Here is a 17,900-nt window from a genome sequence, read left to right on the forward strand (position 1 = left end):
TTTAATATGACAGATATACTGTTGATGTACTATATGTATATCTCTGCTCTCTGCCTAAAAAGATTAGGATTCTTTTCACCCCATAATAACCCATTTCTGATCCATTGGGGGCAGTATCACCCCTGTTGAGAATGTGTGCTGTGAGGGTGTGCTTGTTAAAGGCCTAAGACTTAACTGGGTCCTGGGTGGTATAGTTTTCAAAGGAAGGAAGAGGGTGGGCTGACTTTCTTTCTTCATGATTATTTTTTAATTGTATAATTTAGGCCCTTATTAGATTTCAGAAAAGGGATGGCTCATTCTTTTTTTAATTGTTTATTCAGTTGTGAGCTTGGTGATTGTTTCCTGATCCATAATTATGTCTGTTTTTCTTTCAATAAAATCTTCCATTTCTGCAATTTTACTTTCTGCCTTTCTTTTCTTTTTTTCTCCTTTGTCTCTTAAAGCTCATTGGAATTACCATCTCTATTTTGTCTGATTTCTGTATTTGACTTTGTATTTCATTAGATCATCTAACAATATGTCTTTGGATTCATTTTCCAAGCATATTGCAGGAAGAGATTATTAAACTTTTATTTTGACCAATTCATCTTTTTTTTTCCTCTTTTAATCTTGTGACTTAGCAGTATTTTTGTGTTAATAGAGGAAATCCCATTAGATGTGCTAGGTGACTTTCATTGATAGTACCCAGCTCACCAGGATGCTAAATCACCACCACTAAGAAGTCATATCTTATCACCATGGACTGTCATGCATTCTCATGATAGAGATCCCTGTCCTCCATTTTGTAGTTCTCTGACTTCTTAGCTGTTTAAAATACAACCAATATTTCCTTTCTTCCTTCCCTCCACAATTATTTTTTGTGTTACTCTGTTTAATATGATACGATGGAGTGCTGACACAGAAGTCTGCCTGACGCTGGGTTCAGCGCATCTCTGTGGCATTAGACAAGTTACCTTGTTGAGCCCTGTCCCCCTTATTTGTGAAATAAGGCTTACATCTGCCACACAGAATTGTGGTGAGGAGTCCATGTGATGTGTTTTATATGCCTGGCACCTAATAGGTGCTAATTAAAACTTAGGTTCCCCACACTTGCCCCTGTTGCAACAGCTCCGGTCTGGAGGGTGGCCTTACCGGTGTTGAGAACCCGGACCAGCACTGTGCTGGGGCCGTGTTCTTACACCATCCGTTTCCGCTAGCCTGCTCAGAAGCCGACAGGACTCCTTTGGTCTTCGGTGGCCCAGGTAAACGTGCCTGGGGTGAGGCCCCTGGAGGTTGGCTGGGATCACAGTAGATAGCCAATCTGTGTCTCCCTTACCTATTTAATTCATCTTGCTATCTGCTCATTGGTGTCAGCCAACGTAGCTGGGCTCGGTGTTTAAGGTTAGCACTCTTGTCTCATCAGCTTACCTTAGGTGTTTTAAGCAAGTGAAGAGCAAACAAAACTTTCCAGACTACAAGAGACAGCCCTGCATTAAAGAGATGAGTTGGGCAGTATTTCCCCCCGACCCCCCGGAAATACCAAGATGGTATTTCCCCAAAAACAAGTCAGTATGTAATTAGAGGACAGCATCTACTTCTAGGCTATGCTAGACCTTGTCCAACAGGTTAGCTTTAACTTTTAAGTCCCAGGTACTCTTCTGACATAAATGGATTTGGTTTTCTTTTCCTTTGACGATACAAAAACTTGTAGTCAGAACAGTGGGATGTGGAGGGAAAGCAAACAGAAGGAAAGGTGTGGTGACTGTGTTTTCTCTGCTGTCCACACGCTCGTTTCATAGAGCTTCATCTTGGTGCCAACTGGGACAGGGAAGTTCCTCTCTTTCCCTGCCCCCCAGCCTTGTTCTCATGTGGTGGGGGAGGAGGGGTGTGATGACGGGTAGCTAATAGTACTTCTCCTTTGTGCTCTACAGATGAAGGAAGCCAGGGCGGGGTGTGGAGAATAGGAAAGAGGCAGCCGAGGCTCTGAATAAGATGCCGTTCATATTTAATTTTTGATTTGTCCTCCATCTTGTGTCCAAGGCAGGACTTCAGGCAGCCAGGAGATTCGTAAGAATTCCAGCATGGTGGCCCCAGGCAGTGGCAGGGGGAGTGAGGGGAAGCTAGCTATTTTGCCCAGGTGTTGGACTCAGGAAACCTTTCTGGGGCCTCAGAACCAGTCAGGAACAGAAATGGTCTGTGAGCTCCACAGCCTGACGTGACTCAGATAACAGGGTTGCGAAGGCTTTCGCTAACGGTCACTTTTGCAGCATGGAACACACCTGTGTGAGGACCGAAGAAGCCAGTCAGGTGTGGTGTTGACCTGATTTCTGAGAACTCACACTCAGGAGGCCTCCTCACTGCTGGCCAAGAGATGGTGTATGTGGTTAAGAGGCTGGACACTGGAGCCAGCATGGGCTTGAATCCCACCCAGATTAGCCACTTGCCAGCTTTGCAACCTCTGGCAAGTCACCTGACCTCCCTGTGCTCAGTTTCCTCATCTATAAAACGAGGACAGGGTGATCATGATTAAGCGAGTTAATAAATGTCGACCTCCTAGGACTCCTGGCCCTTACTAAGTGCTCAGTAAAGGTTGGCTGTTCGATGTGAATAAGAGCTGCCCAAGGCAGGGGCCAAAATCCAAGAATGATGCATATGTCAGCATAGTCTTTCCACTGCAGTCTCACTAAATTCCCTCGGCTCTGCATGTTCGGGAAAGGCAAATAACCCCATGTCCTTCTGCAGCCTCTTGAATCCCAAGCAGCAAACCCTTTGTAGCCTCGTTTCTCTCTCGAGCCCATGCCTGGGGTGGGGCGGGATGAGGGCAGTCTGTTGCACAGCTAGTTGAACAGATAGTTGATCTGTTGACTGGGACAGTTGTCCGGGCCCAGACCCCTGCCTCCCTGAGTTCCTTCCCAGTGCTTCATAAACATCTCAGCCCCTTCCGGAAGGATGAGGGCCTTTAGCACTTCTTGACACGGTCCTTCACTTTCCAGTGTCTGTCAACTCTCTTCCCCTTCCAAAAGTAGAGGTGACGTGGCTACTCTGGACCCAAGGGTTGGTCATCCTGCGGCAAGACCAGCATGTGCGGTCCCAAGCTGGAAGTCACAGGGCCTTGTTAAGACTTCTCCCCAGTGCCGTGTTTTTGCCAGGAATGTGCCCGTGCTTCCAGTGAACACATGAACAGGGGGCTCAGTATGCATTATGAATGGGGGTCTCCGGGGGTGGCTGGAGAGATTCCATCGGCAGCTGTGTGTGCATGTCTCCTGACGGGCCTTGGACAGCCACCTGGAAGTTTTGCCGCCCACCACTTAGGCTTCTCGCTTAGTCTGGGTTCCTGGCTGGAGCACGGGTATCCTTCTTTACACACCTGTGGACTCTGGGGGGCAGGCAGTGTGAGATTGAAAGAACCTGGCCTTTAGCACTGACCTCTGGCTATGCCACCCCTCCAGGACTTTGAAAAATTATCCAACTTCAGGGCACCTCAGTTCCCTCATCAAGGGCTTTGGAGCAGTGAGTTGACGTAATACGTATTAAAAGAAGCTGCTGTACAGGCATGCTCCGTACAGGGTAATGAAAAAAAAAAAAAAAAAATGAAGCCGTGACGTCTAGGATTCAGGATCCCGTGAGCGGGTTTCAGCATGTCTGCAAAGCCCCGACCAGTTACGCATGTTGCCGCTTGCCTGTGAGCTCCTTTTCGGGATAGAGTCCGTGAGCTCTCCAGGTTCTCGAAGGGTCTGAGAATTGAGACCACAGCTCCTGGCCAGGGTTTCTCAGTCTCCGCCCTGCTGACATCTGGGGCCGGGTCATTCCGGGTTGTTGGGGTTGTCCTGGGCATCGTCCTGTAGCATCCCGGGCGCTACCCGTGAGATGCCCTTAGCGCTCCGTCCTTCCCCCCATGTTGTGACAAAAACGTCTCCAGATGTTAACAGACGTCCCCAGCTGAGAACCACTGCTCTAGACGTCTCTTAGCAGCTAGTGAGGGAGCAGGGACGTGATGCTCTCTTTCGTCCTATGTGCCTCTGTATGATCTCACTCCTTTTGCACTGAGGATATTTTCTATGTCGATGCAGTAGATTCAGAGTAAGTAGGTGGCCTTTCAAACTGGGACAGGCCTCAAAGTGGGTGTCTAGGGACTGTCCTGAACACGTATTGGCAGCGTGTCCACTGTTTCTCTTTTAAGTGAGTTTGGAACTGCCCACTTACAGAGTCCTTTCAAGACTCACCGGCCGGGACTGCTTCCTGAGAAGTTCCTTCCCAGCAGTATGTTGGAGGCAGCACAGTCACCAGGCACGCCACAGGGTCAGGAGCTGCCGTTGAGGGGGGTTCCCCGCATCTTGTTCACATTCCTGGACTGATCCCCGACTCCGATGCCTGCCACCGTTTTCCTTCTCTTTTCTCTTGACTCCTGAGCTGCTGGCTCCTGGCTCCCTGGTCCCCCTTTCTGATGTGCCCCTGGAGGCCTTGGAGGGATTCTTGCCTGCCCAATAGAGGACATCCTTGGTAACTGGGTGGTTAACCAGTGGTAACTGGGAGGCATTGGTGCAGGAAGGCTCTCGCTTTCCTGTGCCTGAGAACTGCTCTCAAAGTCTCTCGAGTAGAATGTTTATTTGCGTGACCCACTAATTCATCTGTAGAATGGGGATAGACACCCAGCCTCATGGGCCATCATACCTGGGCCACGCGAGGTGTAATAAATGTTCCAAAGGGGAAGGGGTTGCTCTTCAAAAGGCAAATGGATTGGCCAGAATCCCAGGACATAGCAACATACCAAAGGTTTTGAGACGTTCCTCCGTAAATCTACTTGTCAACCCAGGTTTGCTAAGCATAATTGTTCTTGGAACACTTCTCTTCGTGAGCACCCGTGACACCCTCGAGGTCCTCAGGGACACACTCCGGTGTTATTACAGACCTTGCACGATGTCATCTGAGTCCCGGGGTCTGGTGTCACTAAGGAGATCTCCTCTGCTTCAGACCTCTGTACGGACTTACATGCTCGTCACTCACACCGAGTTCGTCCCTTTCCCTTTCCCTCTCCCTCTCCCAAACCTGCAGCCTATCAGGTTTGCTGGTCGAAAATAGAAACCCTAATAAGTAAAGAAGACTACAGTCGTGCCTATGGCTTATCTCTGTGTGCTACTCTAATTGCCTTTTGCTTTTCTCATGTTGTGGGTCTCGAGTTGACATGGTCTTACTCTGCCTCTGCTTCTGTCTTCCGTGTTCCCAACGGTGCGTACTTGGCATAGACTCTGTACTTGTACCCTCCCCCGCCCCCCGCCCTTTTGTACTTGGTCTTGCTTATTTTTTTTCCTCTCCAGTTCCTAAGTTGATACGATGTTGGATTTGGGGACTGACAATGGGTTGACTAAAAGTTTGTCACCGGACATCCTTGCCACGCCTTATGGCTTTCATTTTACCGTGTAAAAAGCTTTGTTTTTGATTCCTTCAGTTGGTGCCCCTCCCAGGCGTGGCAAGGTGATCGCCCGTCACACGGTAGCAAGAGCCAGGGCCGCTCCCCCGGTGTCCCTGCCAGAGTTCACCCACGAGGCTCAGGGCCCGCTTGAGGGTCACGCTCCGCACTCTGAGGGTGGTGACAGCCGTCAGCTCGGACTCGCATCCTAACCCTCTCTTCTGCCTTGTCCCCCCTTCTCTGCCCTTTCTCCTGCAAGGCTCCGCCACCCTTCACCACTGGCAGCAGTTGGCCCAGCCCCACCTCGGGGGCATCCTGGACCCCCGGCCCGGTGTGGTCACCAAGGGCTTCCGGACACTGGACGTTGACCTGGACGAAGTGTACTGCCTTAACGACTTTGAGGAAGACGACACAGGTGACCACATTTCCCTCCCGGGCCTAGCTACCTCCACGCCAGTTCAGCACCCAGAGACCTCAGGTGAGGGGTCCCGAGCACGCGTGACTGTCTCAGGCAGCAGAAGTTACCCACGCCGGCCTCAGGCTTTCCCAGAGGAGATGCAGGAGCCGCCCGCGGCCGAGGAGGAGGAGGAGGAGGAGGAGGAGGGGTCTGGTGAGGGCACCGCCATGAGTCCTGCAAACCTGGCACCTTTACCGGAGGCCGAGTTCTGGGCCATTCTCGCCTCTGTTCCGAGCACCATCCGTAGTGGCTCTCTGTCTGTAGCTTCCGCTCGTCTGTGTGGGTGACGATTAAAGCATTCCCATGGCGCGGGTCTGTTTTTTAACGCAGAGTCTGATGCCTCCTTTTTGTAACAAATGGGTGTAGCTCCCTGCCCGTGTTGGAGGTGCATGGCCCAGCGGGGCTCCTGACGGGGGAGCAGGAAAGGCTGCTAAAAAGGAGGGGATTGTTGCCCCCGCCCCACACACCAGCTCCCGTCTTCCTGTTGTGGGTCTCTCCCCGAGTCTGGGGCAGGGCGGGGGGCAGAGTGTCGAGTCCTGCGGTGAGTTCCAAACCGAGCTGAGCAGAGTTGGGCATTTTAAGGGGGGGAGATAGGAGCGCCGGGTCGCTCAGACGGTGAATGAGAGACCCTGTCTCTCCGCGGAGCATCAGAATAGGAAAAAGCCCAGAAGGTGTTCAGGATTTCAGACAACTGGTGGATAGAGCGGCCTTTTCACATTTCTAACTTCAATGAAGGTGCATGTGTTTTCTTTCCAGCTTACATATGTGTTCAGAGCGGATTTTTAAAAAGTGTTTTGGCAGTACTCCTTAACCCAACAAGCCCTAGGACAATGACATCTAGAGGGTCCCAGGTTGGAAGTATTTCCAGAGAGAGGACCCCAGATGAATCTGGAAAGGAGCTCTGGTTGATTACCCACCCCCTGCTGCCCCATTAAAGACCTGACCATGCGTTTGTAGATTTACACCCTAGGCGTCACTGGGATGAAACACTTTGGGCTCAGGGCCCTGGAACTACAGGGGTCATGTGGTCACCATTTGCCCCAGATTTCCTGGGACCACCACCCCCCCCCCCCCCCCCCCCCCACTGCCCTGACTGCAGTGCTGAGGAGACAAGGAAGCTATCTTGTGGGGTCAGGGCAGAGACCCAGCCTATGATGAATTCAGGCAATGTCATCCTCATGACATCCCGAGTCATTAGATTTGAGGAGAGGACACGCATCTTTGTGATTCATAACTTTCGTTCATGAAGGTCACAACTCCCCCCGCTGAGGTACAGGGCAGGAGCGAGCTGAGGTTCGCGATGGCGCCTCCCAGGCTAAGTTTGGATGCCTGTGGCAAGGGACTTTATTTGGACCCAACTTTCCTTGTCTCTTTGACATCAACTTCAGAGGTAAAGGATTCAAAGTAAAAAGGATTGGTTTAGCACACAGGTTTATGGTTTGCTTATTTACTTTCTTAGCAGTTATCAGGTTAAGCTTGCAAGGGAATGAAAATGTTTATTACTGAATATCTTCAGAACGGGAGACCAGCTGTGGTATTGTCACTCACCTTTGTTAGCAGCACCGTTGTCCTTCCGGAAGGCAGACGGTGGCACGGAAAGCACGGCGTCTGCTGATTTATGTGACTGAAACTGTAGGACTCGTGTCAGGTGTGATGACCTCTCCCTGTAGCCCTACATGGACTAGAAAGTGAATGCTTTAAGTGTGAAGAAGCACCATTAAATGTGTCTTTAAGAAGTTACACAAAAGGAGTAAAACTTGTCAAGTCAGCTAAGAGCTTCTCTTGAAGGTCAGAGGGGGAGAGGGGACCAATTATGAGGACATAAGTCCTGACCACTTTCCTTACCCTAGACAAAGAGGTATTCAGTTGCTTCTTCCCTCTTTCCTCAAACCTCAGCAAATTCATCCTAGCAACTTTGAAGAGAGGCACACAAGTCTATAGTTGACATTTAGAGGGATCCCAGGTTGGAAGCATGCGTTCAGAAAGAGTTCTATAGATCGCTGAAGGTAACACAGGAAAGGGCTGAGCATTTAGAGAAGGGTTCTTTGGAGCTCATTTGCTGGGTCAGAGTTGTTAAAAGCTCAGTGCTCAGAGGGGATCGGTGCAAACAGCGATTTGGCCCTTTTCTCTCTATTGGGAGTAACAGGACCGTTTTGATTACTGGAATGTAAGAAGCATGTCACTCTAAATCACCCGAGAGGCCCCAAGTGACACTCTGTACACAGTCTTGGAGTCACAGGTAAATAGCTAAGCTTCAGCAGGAAGGACTAGGGCATAGTCTGTCTTGGGATTTGTATCCGGGCTGGTCTGGTCCCTGCCTTGGTCTGTCCCTAATGCTTAGGGTTTCTCTTTTTTTTTTTTTTTTTTTTAAGTTTATTTATTTATTTTGAGAGAGACAGAGACAGCACAAATGGGGGAGTGTCAGAGAGAGAGAGAGAGGGAGAGTGTGAATGAATGAATGAATGAATGAACCCCAAGCAGGCTTTGTGCTGCCAGCAAAGAGTTGAGTGTGGGGCTTGAACTCACAAAACTGCAAGAAGTCAGACGCTTAACCGACTGAGCCACCCACGTGCCCTGATGGCTTAGGCTTTTCTGGTGCCAGACAGCACAGTCCCAGGAGCTGCCTCTGGGGATACTTAGTAGGGAGAAACTGAAGACGGGAAGGGTTAGCCTTTTTTCTTGCAACTATTCCTAAGGGAGGAAACTGGGGAGACTTATATATTAGGCACTTTTGTCTAGAGCCTGTTAGCTCGTGGAGAAAAAGTTTTGAGCACGGAAAAAAAAATTAATATATTTTAGTGTATTATTGTATCATTATTGGCTGATTTTTGTAAGCCCATGTCTTAAAAAAAACGTGATTCCTTGTTGTTTGTAAATAATTTAGATGATTAAAATGGATTGTTTAAAACAATTTTTTAGATTATAGTTTTACTTTTTCAGGGACATTTGATGTTATTAACTCCTATAGAAAGTACACTTTCTCAGAAAGTCATTGTCTTGTACTGTCCATGTTGTGAATTTTAGGTGTTTATTTGTAGGGAGGAGCCCGGCACGTGAGAAAAGATTCAGATCAGAGTTTTAAAGTCATGCAGTTAAGTCGGCAGATGGTCGGGCTGTTTAGTTGAATTGTTTTGGACGCCCTGATCCTTAAAGGGGAGGGAGAAGTAGGGTGAAAGCAGCACAGAAGAAAGGGAAGGCCCGTTTATTTTCACGCTCAGGCACAGGAAGGCCACTCAGGTGGGGGAAATTCCCCTAGAGCAGGCTCATGCCAGTCAGGGTGGCCTGTCTGGCTGTGGCCCCGCAGTGGAGTTGGGGCCGAGCTGCCAAAGTAAGGGTTGAAGGCAGAACTCACCTTTGGTCACAACAGCCCTTGAAAGTAGCCTGAAGCTGCAGCGTGGACCTCCCCCCAGCACCCCAGGCACAGGCCAGGAATTGGCTTCTTTCGTAGCTCCCTTAGTGGACACCTATGTCGGGGATCTGTGGAGGAAAGGAGCCAGAGGGGAAGCGGGGCCCGCTGAGTAGCACTTCAGCGCATGCGTGGGGCAGGAGCCTGAATAAAGGCCCGCCGTCCTGTCCTTTCTGCCCCAGGACCCAGGTGGGTCCTGAGGGAGAGTGGGCCGTGGGGGCCTGATGGGTCTGGAAGGGAAGCCCGGTTCCTTCGATTCACAGAACTTCGGGTGTAGGCAAGGTCCCTTCTGTCTCCACGGAAAGAGTTGATGACACGTGACCAACCCAGCCTTCGTTCTGGAGCGGTTACAGGAGTTTGCTCCTTGTGCACAGAGCAGGCGGTCTGCTCAGACCCACTGGTGTTAGGCAGTACTAAGGAAGGCCCTGTGCTCTTGCATCGGGATACCTATTAGACCACAACAAAACAGGCCAGAGGCTACCAGGAGGTGGAAACATGAAGGAAGAGTGAGGTCCTTGACTCCTCCCCACACCGCCAGCTGGAGTCAACCCTGCTTACAATTTGCTGAACACGCCTGCGCTTCGGGAGTGCTTTCCGGACGGCAGCCTCACCTCTGAAAACCATAGGGGAGCCTTCCCGTGCTCTGGGGGGGCCCCAGGCAGACAGTCGGCTGAGGGCGGGGGTGGGGGGGGCTCAGGCTGCTGACACTTAGCGGAGGAGCTCCGGGGTGGGTGCTGGCGGTGGGGTGAGCTGTCCGGCTGCACCACCTAGTGGTGGGAGGGGGAAGTGCGCCCCTGAACTGGCTTGGAAGGCACTTAGCGGGGACGCTCTTGGTGCCGCTTAAGTCAGGCCAGCTGCCCACCCCCGCGGGCATCGGCCACAGAAGGAAGGACGAGAGGACAAGGTCTAGGGCCCAGCTTTGTGAGCACCCAGAGGATCCAAAGAGACTTTTGCATTTTGCCCCTTCGACATTTTAACCACAATTCTTTAAAAAAAAAATCCCTTTTTCTCCAGAGGGTATTTTAAGGGCCACTTGTGGGGATTTCTGCCCCTCTCTGCATGAAAAGCTGTGAGAATGCTCATCGGTTAAATCACATACTCCTTAGATGAAACGGGGAATAGCCTGGCGCAATGGGAAAAAACGGGCTTTTAATTATTTTAATTTTGCAGGATCCAAAAATAAGTTGTACAGAAACCAGAAAAAGATCTTGTGTGGCTTAAAAATCTCTGTGATAGAAACCTCCTGGTGCCTGTAGGCCCGGGTCTGCGACAGGGGCTTGGAGGTCTCTGTTGAGCTGCAGGGACAGATGAGGGGCTATGTTGAAGAAATGCTCAAGAGGCAGCCTTCCGGGGGCCCATGTTAAGCCTGGAGCTAAGGGCTTAAAAAACACCACCCTGTAACACCATTTAGCTTAAAAGCACTTTTATTTTTTTTAAGAGGGGAGGAATTGCACTGCCGTATCAGAAACTGTTGTTGACTCCCCACCCTCCAGAGGAAAACGCTTCTTAGAGCCACGTGAACCCTGGACACAGTATTTATATTAATGATGAAACAGAGGGCACACAAAAGATTTATGGAGCTTTTCCCACAGGAACTCATGAAACTTCTTTTTTTCCCAGAAAAAATCATGGGCAGAGTTATATAAAGAAGTGACAGAAAGAAGTCTCTAAAGCATTTTCCTATGCCCTGACATTTTAAGTCTTTTAGGAGGAATTCGAAAGCATTGCTTTTTGCCCCTTCTTTCTTTTCTTTCTTTTTTTTTTTAATGGGCAAGCAGCTGACAGGCAGACATGTCCGCCTCCTTCCCTTCCCCCAAAGCTGATTATTCCTTGAACAAAAAGTAACAGTCATTAGGAACTAGTAAAAAGGTAAAAACAAAACCAAAGCAAAACCAAGAAAAGGTGCTGATGCTCTTAGGATTTAGCTCAAGCCATGCCTTTAAGCTGGATAGACAATGGTTTCTGTTTTCTGTGGGTCTGGTTTTTCTTGGATAGAAAAGGCTGGCCCGTGGGCACCGCTGTTGACGTGATGGCAGCTACTGGAACTGTAGGGGCAGGTGGGAGAGAGAACATGGGCGTGTGCGTTGGTTAATGAGTTTATAGAAATTGCGAAGCAGATCCGAACTGTGTGACAGCAACTTCACACGCTGTGTGTTCAAATTAAGAAAAGGAAAACATTGGAGGCATTTTGTTCACTTTACGTAGGTTTGGCCTCTTCCCATGGAAAGTGGGGAAGAGCATACGGAAGCTTTCAGTGCATCACAAAGGCAGAGTCCTCTTTTTCCAGGATCTGGAGATGTGTTTGTAATTTTGATTTTTAAGCTATTCATGTTAGCAAAAAGAAAGAAAATCTCCGGTGCGTGGCATGGCCAGGCTTCTCTGTCCTCAGAAATCCCCTTTGAAACAGCCTTGCCCTGGTGTGTTTTTGGTGACTCCTTAGAAACCTGCAGGTGCAGGTATAGTTTTTGGCATCCGTGTGGGCTCACGTGAGGGCTCTTTTAAGGACTGGGTGCCATGATGGCCCTTAGAGGGGAAGTTCCTGTTCTCCCCAGCACATTACCAGGTATGGGGGGAAGGACAGCACCACTCGGATTGACTGAAATGCACGGGTCACTGTGTACAGATCACATCATACGGGTGGGAGACCGGCAGAGTCTTGGTCATGCTTCATGTCCCCGCCAGAGTGACCCTTTGCTCTCACAATTAGAGCAGGCGGCCACGGGGAGAGCAGTGGGCTTTCCCGCCCGTCCCCGGGCGGCCCAGACAGTCCACCGAGCAGCCATCACCCAGGTCTGCGTAATCCTCAGTGTTGTCTCAAGGCCACGCAGGGAGGAAGCCCCAGCTCACCGGAGACCGTGGGCCCCATCACTAGCTGCAGCGGCGAGATCCCGAGCGCCCAGTTTCGCCGTCAGTCCTCGCCACCCTTTTCCCCTCCGAAGGAGCACAGCCCGTCAGACCGTTTACCCAGTGCACCTGCTCTAGGCAGAAAGCACAGCACGGACGGATCAGAGAGCACGTGAGCAGGATAGCTCTTGCCCTCGGAAAGCCCTTCCGTGCCCCGACCTGCGGCTGGCCAAGGGGGTGTGCCTGCACGAGGCATGTTTGCAGAAAAACGAATGTGTACGCTGGCCCCCTGCGTGTAGTTCACCAGCGTAGACGATCTTGAATAACAAGGATTAACTCAGTTTAAAGGTCCCCTTTGATAGATTAGGATTTTGTAGCCGTGTCAGAACCTGGCAGAGAAGGAACAGATGTGAATAACGAGGGATTAGGGGACGCTCGAGGGAAGCCCTTGTCGGTGTGAATACTCTAACCCACGTGGTGCTGTCCCCGAGCAAGGCTGTGCGGCCCTGCAGCCCAGACCGAGGAGGAGGAAAAGGATTTAAGCAGGAAGTCGGAGTGTTAAATCCAAGCAACCCTGTCCTCGGAAGCCCCGGGTGAGCAGCAGGAGGTGCACACACAGCTGCTGGGGCAGGGCTCTGGTGTCCCGTGGGGACCAGGGGACTCCAGGAGGGAGCCCTCCCCCTGAGCCCCTGCCCCTGCTGGCGAGAAGGCATCCTGTGCCTCTTTCTTGGAGGAATTGCTCTCCCGCAGGCAGGGCTTTGGGAATCAGCCTGTGGCTGCTCTGTGGGGAGCACCAGAGGCCTCGGGCGACTCACTGTCTCTGTGTTGTGTCCCAAGGAAGGGAAACGCTGCAGCAGCCCGGCAGGCAGTGGTGACGCGCGGAGAGCGGGGCCAGGCGTCCCAGTGGTATTTCGGAGGGGCCGAACCTCTGGCTTGGCACTTTTGATTCCTTCCTGTTGATCTTCCTATCCGTTGCTTCTGGGAAATGATGACTTCTGAATTTTAGCAGCCTTTTCCTGTCCCCAAACCCATCTGTGTCAGATGGGTTTTGCTTCTGCTGATGCCACCATGTCTCTAAAATGTCCATCCTGCACCACGTGTCGCAAGGGAAGATCCAGTACGTGGTGGGGGGAGAGGAGCGAACCTTTGGGACCTTTTGATTCGATAATCTCCCGGATTTAAATGGGGTCCACTCCTAATTAAAGCCAGCCTTGCTTTTGATTTTTTTTTTTTTAAGGTGATCTCTCTTTCCACTGTTGCGTCTTCTTCGTTACCTCTCCTTCCTGCGTTTTTCTTTCCTCCCTCCCTCCCAAATAACCCCTCACGCCTGTTATTTGGGATGCTTCTCTCAGGCTTTTTATTGCTTTTGTTGCTAGATCTTATTGTGGCCAGAGAATCGTGATTGTTTGGTTGCCTTTTCTTCATAGCTTCTTCCATTTTTGTTTTGTTGGCCGCGATTTTCCAGTTACCCTGCCCGGTTCCTAAGCCGTCACATTTATCGGTTGAGAAAGATTCATAAAGGCTGTTTTCACGTGTGTTTTTGCCCCTTCCTGCTCTGCCCGGTGCTGCCCGTGGTTAAGGGTTGGCTCTGGTGGCCGGAGTGCCGGCTGCCTCTCCAGGGGCCACGGGCGCCTGCCTCGACCCAGAGAGATGAGTCGGACCATCATAATCGGGGCACAGCAGTCTTACGTTGTGCCTCTAGTCCCTGCCAATGTTTTTGTGCTCTGGCCTTGTCCTGCCTGCCTTCAGTTTGCCTGTCTCCGACAGTTTTTGTTTCCTCTGGTTCTGGGCTTTTTTTTGTTTTGTTTTTTTAAATTTTTTTGTTTTTTAAGACCCAGTCAGCTGCGTGTGGATCTGTAGGTTTGGGGCACCAATCTCTTCTGTTTTGTTTTCCTTTTTGTCAAACCCAAGGGAAAACTTGCCAGAATGAGCTAGAAGATTCTGGTTCGCGGCCTTTTGAATCTTTGGAGTGCTCATGGCCTCTGAGAACAAATGCGTTCCCCCTCCCCCAAGAGGTCTCTGGGGGCTGAGCTGCTAGAGGGGTGTCGGGACGGGCAGGGTGGGGGGTCGTCCCAGTACCGCATTGTGCCATTGTGCATGCTATCCAGAGCAACATCTTTTTTTTTTCCTTTTCCTTTTTTTTTTTTTTTTTTGCATTTGAGTTATGAACGAGGGTGACCTCTACAATCATGATGTCTCCCATAGACTCGATCACTCATTACTTCCCACTCGCCAGCTTTCTGATGCATGTTCCTAATGCTTCTGTGATTTACTTTGCCCCAAATCATAGTCTTCAGCTGCCTTAACAACAGCCCCTTAGCGCTTTAAAAGGAAATACATTGAGGACAACTTCTCTTTCATTAGAGATCAGACATCCTAGAGACGGCAAGAAAGCGGCCCGGGGGACGGGGGCCGCACGCACTGGTGTGTGTCAGACCGCACCTGATCCTGGAGCTAAAGACAGCCCTGGGCTCTGGGAGTCTTGCCAGCTTGTTGTTGGGGCAGCTGACATCCCATCTCCCACCCTGCGGACCACACATAGACAGTAGTGGAGCCAGCTCCCCCGAGCCCCTTTCCGTGTACACAGGAAAGGGAGCCATGTGGGCCTTGCCCCATTTCTGGGTGGCAAGGCCCCTCCCCATCCCCACGCCTCTCCCCTCTCCTTGGCAGAACTTGGCACCTGTTTGCCAGTAAAAAGAAGTGTGAAACACCACAAGAAGGAAGCCGATTCTGACCCCTGAGGAGGGAAACCAGATTACCCCCAAGGGCTCATTAGCTCTTCAAACTGGATCCACTACTGGCCAAAGAACGCTGATGGGGAACCCTGTCTGGATTGGGTCGGAAGCTGCAATTTGATGCTCTGCAAACCAGTGCTCAAAAGTGTGGTTATTTTTGAAAGACCACCTTCGATCCAGAACATGTGATTACACCTTCCTTGCCCAGATCCGGTTAACAAGGTAGCTCATCGCTTCTTCTGTCCCTTGAGGGCCATGCTGGGATTTTAACTTTCTCATGGGTTTACTTGGATGCGAGGAATATGTTCTGTTCCCCCCTCCCCCAATTTAGCACACCACCCTGGGAAGTGCATGTCACAGACCAACTCCACCTTCACCTTCACCACATGTCGTATCCTGCATCCTTCAGATGAGCTCACGCGGGTCACGCCAAGGTAAGGGACCCCGGCCCCGGGGTGCGTAAGGATGGGGTGAGGTCGGGGCGCTTCCTGCAAGACTTACTGGCAAGAAAAGCCGAAGTAGAGAGGCTCATTCAGAACCAACTTGGGCCAGCTGAGGCGTCTCGTAGCACCTGCCGTTTGGGGTCCCATCTTCCCTCTTGAGTTGAGGCCCTTTTTGAGTCGGATCCAGCACAGAGAGACGTGGACCCAGGCTCTAGGTGCCTTTTTAGCTGGCCGCGTCCCTCCCTAACCAGCCGAAATTGACGCTTCCACAGTCAGCAAAGCCACGTCCGTTGGGATTTTGTCCCAAAGTCTGTCAGTAGAGCATGGGGTTCCTTCACAGAGTGGAGGCCGCGTGCCTCTGGAATAGACTGCAGGAACCATGTGCCACAGCCACAGTGTAACGACTGAAGGGATAAGACTCGAAGACCCAGCCGTGTGCCCCGCATGGCCCATTTTCCTTCGGTGCCTTCCAGAAGCGATAGAGATTGACACTGTCTGGCAGGAGGACTTGTATGGCCTGGGGTGGTCTGCTTGGCTTGGTTTCAGGCCTTCCACAGCTTCTAGTGAAAGAGAAGACGGTCTCCCTCCACGGGGTGAGGTGACCCCCTCAGCCCTTTTCTGTATGGTGCAGTCGAGCAAGGCCCGGGGGCGAATGCAGGTGAAGCAGGAAGGGAGGGAGGCGAGCAGGGCCAGCTCGGAGGGAGCCGCCGCCCCAGGGAACACCTTAAACTATGAATAATTCTCCGCAGGTCATGTGAGGAGGACGACGAAGCGGCCCTATGCCCCGTCGAGCTGAGAGGAGATGTAGGGCAGAGAATGAGCCCATGGGCGAGGCAGGGGGTGAGCACACCGCCAGCGGTGCCTGCCCCCGGCAGGGCCACCTGGAAGGAGCTGTGTGTGCACGCGTGGCCGCCACTAACCCAGGACTTAGGCGTGGATGTGTCTCTGTGGTTGTGCCTGGCTAACGTGGCCTTGACAGTGGATGCCCCTAACCCCTCTAAACGCTCAGTTGAGCCGAGTGCCGGCACTAATATGGGCCTAACCGAAGTTCTCAGCAGAAAGGGAATCCACATCTGAGCTTGTCTTCTCGGACTCCCTTCCTGCCTCTGGAGAAGCCGGCGTCCCCACCTGTAGCCCGATGTTGGAAGAGCTCTAGATTTTTTTACCACGCTCTGGGGCTTCTCCCGGGAGAGGCTGGTGCCTGGTGATCTTCTAAGCTGTAGGACTCAAAACAGCACTCCTGTCCCCATCTCGGGGTCCACGGAGCCTCATCAGGGACAGAAAAGTCTTGGGCGTTCACTAGCCAGAGAAGGCTTTTTGCCTGGGTTTGGAAGAATGGCAGCTTGAGACCAAATGAAAGATCTTCCTCAGAATGGCCTTGTAAACAAGATTTTAAGTCCCCCATGGTTTTGCCCCCTACTGCTTGTAGACCAGTTTTATAGAATTCCACTTGTGCTTTTTGGAGAATCCGTTTCTTAACCTTAGGAATCTGCTGTGGCTTCTAATCTCGTGTTTCTGAGTGCTCCCGACCCGCCAGCATCCCGAACCCTGAGCTTGCGTAAGATGGGCCTGTTCTGGGTTTCTCACCCTGTGCTGACCAGCCAGCGGCAAGGTCACCCCAGTGTGCAGCCAAATGAGGCCTTAGCTCGAACGTGCTTGTGAACCCTCACTCCCCCAGCAGAAGGCCCCTGCTCAGGTCATTCCTGGGACCTGCTCCAGAGCGAGGCCCCTCCCTGCCCATACCCCTACTTGGTGTCTTGCCCAAGGTATCTGGCCTGCCTTCCGCCAGGCTGGGGAGAGAGGGCTCTGTTCCCCCAGCTCCTGGGGCCCACCCAGCTGGCCTGCTCCAAGGGGTACCTGTAGCCCCTGCCATGGCCCTGGGGAGGTACCAGGGCAGGTCTCCTAAGACTCTAAGGAGGGGTGTGCTGCCCTGCCCTTAGGGGTTTAGCCGGCAACTGTGAAGGACCTCCATGCCTTTGTGGCCTGGCCCCATCCCTGCACCAGCTGTTAAGAGAGGGTCTTTCCTGATTTTTAAGCAGACAGCAATGTCTTTCCCCCTGCAGCCCCTGTTATACTGCGCTGGCCTCACTCCCTTTACTGCTGGACTCCAGCTTCTGGAACATAGTGGGTCCTCAGCCAGCATGACACAAGTGGATGGAGAAATCTTGCTGCTTTCCTTTGGTGACACAGGTGTCGCACCTCCCGTGAGCCTTTTTCTAGACAGCTCCATAGATGCAGGCCTGATAGTACGTGACACGGCTGCCTCTGACCCCATAACTCCGCTCACGGAGGTGGAATCGGCAACCACGGGAGGAGGACCAAGGGGGAAGCACGGTGCAGGGAAGGGCGCCATAGTGGAAGTCAGGAGGCCGGGGAGTGCTGCTGCTGTGATGCACACCCCTCAGCCTGTCTCCCCCTCACCCACGGGCTCTCCACCTGCTGGGGCCATTCCTGGGGGTAAGCTCTCAGATCCCGAGTCCCGGTTAACTTCTTGCCTCGGGAGTAGTCAGTAGGAAGGAACACCGGAACTTGAGTAATGGGGTAGGGAAAGAAAGCCTCTCTGCTGAAGGGCTCCCCCACCCCCCATCTTTGGGGTCACCCAGACTTGGGCTCGAATCCTGGGTCTTCC

At 51.8% G+C, this 17,900-nt stretch overlaps 1 protein-coding gene across 10 annotated transcripts in view; it reads left to right on the top strand.

Annotated features, from left to right (window-relative positions):
• TRAK1 (trafficking kinesin protein 1) overlaps nt 1–17,900 on the top strand; it is a 125,705-nt gene that overhangs the window by 104,706 nt on the left and 3,099 nt on the right. For 5 of the 10 annotated variants that reach the window (XM_047874289.1, XM_047874282.1, XM_047874287.1 and 2 more), the window contains 2 exons: nt 5,646–5,996; nt 15,160–15,262. In XM_047874289.1, the coding sequence (XP_047730245.1) occupies nt 5,646–5,996; nt 15,160–15,262 (454 nt within the window). Of the gene's footprint in view, nt 1–5,645; nt 8,242–15,159; nt 15,263–17,900 lie in introns of those variants that run through there. The other 5 variants (XM_047874283.1, XM_047874288.1, XM_047874285.1 and 2 more) reach the window with 3 other exon arrangements.

Source organism: Prionailurus viverrinus, chromosome C2 (assembly GCF_022837055.1).
Source record: "Prionailurus viverrinus isolate Anna chromosome C2, UM_Priviv_1.0, whole genome shotgun sequence".
NCBI lineage: Eukaryota > Metazoa > Chordata > Mammalia > Carnivora > Felidae > Prionailurus > Prionailurus viverrinus.